Source organism: Lolium rigidum, chromosome 5 (assembly GCF_022539505.1).
Source record: "Lolium rigidum isolate FL_2022 chromosome 5, APGP_CSIRO_Lrig_0.1, whole genome shotgun sequence".
Lineage (NCBI taxonomy): Eukaryota > Viridiplantae > Streptophyta > Magnoliopsida > Poales > Poaceae > Lolium > Lolium rigidum.
In genome coordinates this window covers 15,467,651-15,475,655 of record NC_061512.1, presented here as the reverse complement: position 1 = coordinate 15,475,655, position 8,005 = coordinate 15,467,651, and the positions used below count along the sequence as shown (strand labels likewise).

General features: G+C 43.2%; 1 protein-coding gene across 1 annotated transcript; it reads right to left on the bottom strand.

Moving 5' to 3' along the window:
* Window positions 1–5,307: 5,307 nt before the first annotated feature.
* LOC124651363 (cyclin-D5-2-like) lies at window positions 5,308–7,232 on the bottom strand. The gene is made up of 5 exons (XM_047190460.1): window positions 6,957–7,232; window positions 6,778–6,864; window positions 6,355–6,673; window positions 6,130–6,266; window positions 5,308–6,048 (listed from the first exon to the last, which is right to left on the bottom strand). The coding sequence occupies exons 1-5, from the start codon at window positions 7,230–7,232 to the stop codon at window positions 5,833–5,835; spliced, it is 1,035 nt and encodes a 344-aa protein (XP_047046416.1). The 3' UTR covers window positions 5,308–5,832.
* Window positions 7,233–8,005: the final 773 nt, after the last annotated feature.

Here is an 8,005-nt window from a genome sequence, read left to right as displayed (position 1 = left end):
TTTTTCTCAAATCAATGCAAGAATCATGGACGAGTAGAGAGAAAATAATGTGGAATAAAATGTGATCCAAAACTTGTTGGGAACCACTATGGCAGAAAGCTCCCTTAAATAGCTCCCCAAAATATTTAACTGCTATGGACCAATCCGTGCTTGGTCGGATAGGCTGGCCTAGTAAAGGGCGTGTTGCCCCTAATTGTATTTTGGTGAATATGATGGAGAGTCTCTTAGTAGTGACAATGCAAGACTACATGCTCTCCGAATGAAGTTACAAGGTCTTGGATGTGAAAAGTACAAAGATGGTTTTATGTGGATGATGATTTCATCAAGTCCAATATCATCTCAATGATTGCTCTAGGCAATCAAAAATTGGCTCTCAATATGCAATTCCTTGATTCTCGCAAGAAGATGAACCGAGATGACCTTGTCTCCAACTTTGTTGCAAATGAGAAAATGGCTGCACAAGGCAAGAAGACCAATGAAATGGTTCATGCACTTAACTCCCCCAACCTTATTGTGTTGAAGGCCAAGTAAGTATATGTGGATGAAGAATGATAAGTCTATGAAGATCAAGAAAGAAATTACAACACTAGTACAAAGCGTATCTATGAGCTTGTATCTTATGTGAACGCCTCATTTGCAACGGAGGTAATAGCCATCACCGATGATGCCCATTTTTGGCAACGACTATCGCCATTTCTCCATTTTCATAAGGTTATGCTCATCAGTTGGTTATTTCAGTTCAAATCGTTTGCACTGGGATACTTTTTTTGGGCTATAACAGTAATATTTTTGATAGCAAATTAAAATGTTGACAACACAAGCACAAAACGGTAGCAACTTTTATTCATAACACATGACCGATGTATTTAAATTTGTACCGTACTATCGATTATACATTGTCATGTCAATAGCTATAATTATCTCACTAAATCTATAAGACTATCTACAATAGCACAAGGAGCTGTTTCATGCTTTTCGAAACCATTTTTCTTACGTGCTCACACAAAGAAATTTTTCTTACGTGCTCACACAAAGAAATGTCGAGTGAAAAAGAAAAGATAGAATATGAGTTTCACCTGAACTCACTATCCACATGCAACGCGCGCGCACACACACAATATGTTGTCAGGGATGGTGTAGAAGATGACGTCGATCCCATAGTTGCCCCCATTATGTAGGCTTCTCGTGGGTGTCCCATTCATGTCCGAGTAGGGTTTCCCGTATTGTGTGCCAAGTTTGAGAGATATCTTTCCTTACTACGGGGTGACTTTGACCAAGATTTTTTAGGCACCGAAGTGCCATAGTGGGATCCTAAGGCTTATACTTAGCGGGATGGATTGGGGTACCCATCCATATGCCATGGTGGTACAGGCCGCTTCCGTATATCATTCGAATGGGAGAGCCACTGCCACCACAGTCGGCGACCTCACCGGGCGGTGGCGGATGGAACCGAGAGGTAGACGATGATGTTGTTTAAGGTGGCATCGGGGATGAGAGGGCGGGTTTCTTTTCTTAGATTATGATAATAACATTCTTTCTCAATTACATCAATACAAACATTGCACCATTGGACATCATGCTAGAATGCATAGACTGTTTTAGTCCATTCAAATGGCATAAATGGCATATATACCCTAACTTGATGCATTGTATATTAAAAATTGCCAAACCCATGGCGCAACAAAAGTTAGATTGGCCACATAATCCTCATGGTACTCCAAACGAAAACATGGCAGATTATAAAAAAAATCTGAATACAAAAAAGCCTATTAGTGGGACACCACCCAAACCGGAACATAAACACCTTGCATGTAATCCACTCAAAAGCTTGTTGACGGCTTCAAGTGTTCCTTCCGCTAATAGGTTTGGCATTTGACAGGAAAATTGGCTATTTTATATAGCTGAAGGTGGTGTTTTTAATTCCGAGGTTTGGTTGTAGTAGTTTTAGAATATTAGTACCTTTCCAATTCAAAATATTCTAAAACAATGCAGGAATAATAAGATTGCAAAGCCATGCCATAACCGTAAAGGAAATTTCCACCAAAGTTTGTTTTTAGGCATCATAGAAGGAACATAGAATCTTTACAACATACTGAACTAAATCTTTTTTTCCAATAAAACATAATGCCATGTAGTATTTACTGACTATAGACTAATTACGTGTATCAAAAACCCCACATCGGAAGATTACAAACAATTAAAATCCTAAAATTTCATTTTAAAAATCTGTTAAACCAAAGAAATTAGTTGGTCGAAATGAAAACATTGACATACTTTAAAAACTGTGCTTTCCATATTTACACCAAATGAAGATTACAAGTGTTAACAAATGGAGTGTTCGCCATGGATTTACCATGAACAAACATTACAAGTTTTTTTTTTCGAGCGGTCAAAGATTACAAGTATCAACCAAGAAGAAAGAGTCTACCATTATCTTGCCATCAAGTTACATGATGAGTTCTGGACAAATAAAGTCACCATCTCTGCATACTACAAGACTACCCCCAAGCTGTACAAAGGAGACAGATCATCACATTACACCAGTGCTATCTTGCCACTGCCAGCATAAAAAACCAAAACAAGCAATAGGAAACAAAACCACATATGTCTCTTTGACCAGATCAGGAGATGTGTATGTGTGGCTGCTACTGTGTGCAGTGTGATGCATGGGAAGACATCTTTGTGTTTGCTTCTTTGTCTTTGTGCAATGCTGCCCCTGCCCTGCCCTTGCCTGCCTGTGAGCTAGTTAGGGCCACACCTCTGCCATTGATGCAAGCAATGCCATCTTTGTTTCAGGCTTTCAGTTGAGACTCCCAGCTGTACACATCCTCCCAACTGCCATACCTCATCACTCTCCTAGCTTTCTTTTTCAATGTATGACATGTACATTTATGCCCCCAGGGTAATTTTTCATGTGGGGTAAATGCCTGTTTTATTCAACAAATTATTCTTACTAACTCAATGTTAACTAATTTTTTAATAAAATTCTAGCTTTTTCTACTGATTAATCAATACATGGTCTAGAAAAAAAAAGAATGGTTCTTTGCTTGGTCAGGCAGCAGGCAGCCAGCCGGCCAAGCCAGTGAGGTGGCCACACACTCCTAGGTGGTAGTGTAGTACTCTTTTTAACCAACAGAATTCTAACCAAGCTTTGTCCGCAAGCCTGTTTTTGACCGCGTTGGTGACTGAGAAGGTATACTGGTATTTTAATCCTTTTGCCAGGATTCTGATCTCCATCCATCCAACAATGGGCAATCCAGATTCAGAAGGGAGGCAGATAGTATATTCTCTCTGCACTTCAGATGCAAGTTACCACTGGTCGATGGACCATGTATTGTATGGTTATCTCTTGGCTGGTCACCTCAACATTGTAACTGTTGATTTCTCCAAGAACAATCTTCCAAATTGTTTGATTTGATCAGCTCTGTTCTTCTTGACTGGCTCGATTTCTGAGGTCTTGAAGATGATAAAAATTAAGGGTTGGATTGGACAGAATGAAAATCAATGTGTCATATGCTGACTCTAGGAACCAGGTCTGGAAGGTGTCCAGATCTTTATATTATATATTGTAGCTAGGATGATATAAAATAAGTTTGCCAGCTACAAAATTATGATCAAGACGAAACATTGTATGCTCTAGATAACTGTTTTGCATGGTACTCCTATAGCTTAATCTGGATCTTAAATAGGATCAGGATTGGAGTGGTCCTAGTACGTAGTACTGTAGAACCCTGATGAACAAGCATATACTCCCATAACACAAACTATGTTGTTTTGAAGGAATATGTAGGTAAATATGCTTCTCTAAATGAGAACAACCGTGAATACTTTGGCATTTTTTACCCGGATTTAAATTTGATAATGATATTTTGGATGCTCGACATAAGCCGTTGTAGTAATTTATCAAAAGTAAATCCATTGTTAGTTGTGACATTATATTATTCCCACAAAACAACTAACTAGAGTTCCTTCTTCCATGCACTAGCCTAATTAAATGGAAGTTTTTTTAAAAAAAATATTGGGAAAAAAACTAATGTTTGGGAATAGCAACATTTGTGTCCATGCTTCAATGCAAAGATCCCCTTTTCCTTTTTATAGCAACATTAAAGAAAGAAAACTGAGCAAGAAAGAAAGATGGAGGAGTTGCATGCATACTTGCATTGGAGGAGGCATGCATGGATGGATGGTGATGGCGATGCCTCAGAAAGTCACTCCATTGCCCATGGGGCATTTTCATTGCATGCAGGTGCAGGGGCAGGAGGGAAAGATGCAAAAGCTCTTTTTACCAGCTGTAAGGCAGTGTGCAATGTAAGACCTGCATTAGTTAGTGGATGAGGCCAGAAGACCAGCTTTAGGGTTTAGGGGTTAAGCCAAGAAGAGCAAAGAAAAAAGGCCAGTGCATATGGAAAGATACCATCATTATTGTTTATATGGAAGTGGCAATATTATTTGGCATGTGTATGTTCATCTTTCCTGCAAGAGAATCTTCAACAGTCTTGGCACCTTCTAGTCGTAGCGCCTTCACTGAAGAATATGACATTAGTTGTGTAATATTTGAAGTAAATTTACTGTCATTATGATTTATGTAGTTAGTGAATCTACAAAACTGATCACAGGTGTTAATTAATTATCTCATACTAGAATCTTGGTCTATCAAGGAATCATAGGTACTTTTTTTCTGAAAGATTTCCTGTTATCTAACACTGAACCTTTTTTCGTTCTTCTACTGATCGTTTATGGTGTGTTCCACCACTAAGTGTTTGAAAAGCCAAGCTCAGGTGGTTAATGTTTAGGCAATTATCGATAGAAAGTAGTAATCTCATGTATCTTGTGCACTAATACCATTCATGCACAACACTTGTCGCTCTTCGAGCAGCACAAACTGATGAAATGCTTTTCACAACATGCCCAACAATTACAAAAAGGATGCAAGGTACTTACCAATCATGATTGACAAGAGCTTTCTTTCGATACCACCTATTATTTTACTACATTTCAAATGCAACGAAAATGTTCTTGTTTGTTGCAATGTGGAATGCAAGTGCTGTAACAGGAAAAGGTGCATTGGATTCTCATCCCTGCTAAAAGGAAGCTGAAGAGAAGAAGAAAACATTGGCACAGGTATGAGGGAATGGCACTGAAAAACCTGCAGCTGCAGCTGAGCTGAACAAGAAACCCACAGGTTATCAAAGGGCAGCCTGCACACACACACACAACTGCAGGCACACACATGCACAAAATGCAATCTGATCCCATTTCTCAAGAACAGAAGCAGATGTTACACAAGTTACAACCACTCCCCAAGGAGATCGTCACAAACCAATGTTGTAACCCATGCATGCAAGTGCAGTGCATCTGAGTGGAACACCACTCCTCACTGATCTACACATCCACTTGCAGAAAACCTTTTCCCTTGGCTGGCTCTATAAACAATGGCCAGCCCCCTCAGCCTTTCAGTGCTACTGCTGCATCTAGCAGGATCTCACCATATGCAATGCAAAGATGGCATCCACAATGGCATTACCAAACCAGTGCACATTTTGGGTGAATTTCACAGGAAATGTGCTCCATTTGGGCACTTGAAATGAGGCTCCACTGAAGCTCTCCTCTCCTCAGAAAAAGCTCAGCCCTTATCTTTGCTCATCTCTTACCCCTCTCACAAACCAATCCAAACCAATCCAACAGCATTGCCAATGCCAACCATAGCAACGACAATGGATGAAAGAACCTAACCAAATTTGATGGTGGAAAAACAAAAAGGAAGATCAAAGCCAAGTCCCCCACTTAGACATCTGACAGAAAAAATTGCGTGTCTCCGGCGGTGCTAGCTTCTCAACGGATGCCCGGCAGCTCCAACCTGATCCGCTTATTCGTTTCCGACACCGCTGCCATGAAGGCGGCGGTGTCAGAAACATCATGAACAAGAAGAGAATCATATGTACTGGTGGCAGCTTCATTGGAGTCTGAACATGGCAGTGATCTCTTGCAATTGCTCATCCTGCTTCTCAAGTCCCCAACCATCATGCTGTAGCAGGCATGTACATGCTCCTGATCAATGAAACAAACAAAAGTTGATCACGTCTGTTGATCAAAATGATGCAACAAGATCAATTGATCTGTGCAAGAAACCTTCTCAATGTGGCAGGATGGAGATAGATTGCCCATCTTCGTCTCCAGTGCTTCTCTGGTCAGCAGAGCTCCATAGGATGCAGCCAAGATTGCAGCTGCAGCCACAGTGGATGGTCTGTAATCCAGCACACTGCCGGCTGCATGGACACAACACAAATCAGTCAGACAAAATGCAAGAAAAGATTTGATTGTGATGTGTTTGAAAGTAGAGGATTATGAACGAACCTTCGGCTGTGGCAAAGATGAAACCGATGGACTTGAGGGCGACGCGGGCGGGGTCATGGCCGTCATCGCCGCCACCGCCGTGCCGGTCGAGCCGGGAGGAGAAGCAGGGGAGGTAGTCGAATGGCGTGACGGCAGCCATGCGCCAGCCGAGCGTGGACAGCAGGAGCAGCTCCATCCGGCGGACGGAGTCGGAGCAGAACTCGTAGCCCCCGCCAGCGTCGAGCTCCGACAGCGCCGGCGCGCCGTACTCCTCCATCTTGGCTGCCACGGACACGCAGGCCACGGACAGGAGCCGCGCCGCCCACGGCATGGCCGCCCTCTGCAGCACCAATGCACCACGTCATCCTCCAGTCCCGTCCCCAAGAAAACAGAGATGATACATTTGTTTTACGGCGGCGGTGGCAGCCGGTGATTGGTTATTACATCGACGCGTCGCCGGAGGAAGAAGCGGTCGAAGTAGGCGATGGCGAGGTACGCCGTGCGGTGGCCGAACCCGAAGCACCCCCGCGTCTGCAAATGCAAATCAGATGCCGGTGCTAATGGCGTCAGTGATCGATCGAATCAAAGAAACTAATCGAGAGAGAGGGGAGTTCAGTGCGCACTTGGAGGATCCATTTGACGGCTGCGAGGCGCGCCTGGCGGAACCAGTCCTCGGAGGCGGCCGACGAGCAGTCAGCATCACCAGAGTCAGAGGAGGAGCAGAAGCTGGCCTCCTTGGAGACCAGCTGCTCCACGTACTCCTCGTCCTCGGCGGCGGCCACACCGGCGTAGAACAAGAAGAGGTCGCCGTCGTCAACGACTCCGTCCCCGAGGTCGGCGCCGTCTTCGGGGCAGGTGAGCGAGAAGGCGCAGGACGAGCAGTCCTCCATCGCCGCCATCTCGCGCGTCCTGCCTCTAGCTACCTACCTAGTACAGTCAGCTAGTCACTGACCTGCCGTGCTGAGGTACGTTAAGCTTAAGCAAGAAGCATGGGCGAGCGAGCGAGAGGCGACGCTGCTACGGCGGTCAGCGGAGGCGGCGGCGGAGGCCGGACCTGGAGCAGAGTGGGGAGTGAAGTGAGACCGAGAAGAGGCTCCTCCCCTCTATTTAACTGGCTCTCGTTTCATTAAAAATTTCATCTTTTTTACTGCTCTTTATCCATCTTTTTTTACTACATCTAGCCATTTGCGATTGTTACAGCTCTGGTAAATCCGACTGAGATGAGATGAGATTCATGAATAATGAGGAGTACGTTGGTACTGCGTCTGAGTGAATCTAAAGTGTATCCGTGTATTTACGCATCTGTCATCAAGAATTTATTAGCCGCGCTATTTATTTACTGAGAGATGATGCTAGAGCCAAAATAAATAAACACATAATGGTCGTGTTAGTACTGTCGCCAGGACGTCCTCTCCACCGGAGCACGGATCTGGTTGTTCGGATACGGAACACAGGACGAAACGAAACCAACATTATGTGCTTTCAAAATTTTTTTTTTGATACTTCAGTATGTTTTTATATTACTCACTGCATCTACAAATGTAGTTATACACTTAAAAGTGTCTAAATATATTTAATTTTAGATAAACTTGCGATATCCTTTTCATGTACATTTGCAGATAGAGATCCAAGGGATAAATTTTACATCATACAGTGCACCTAGATCAGATAA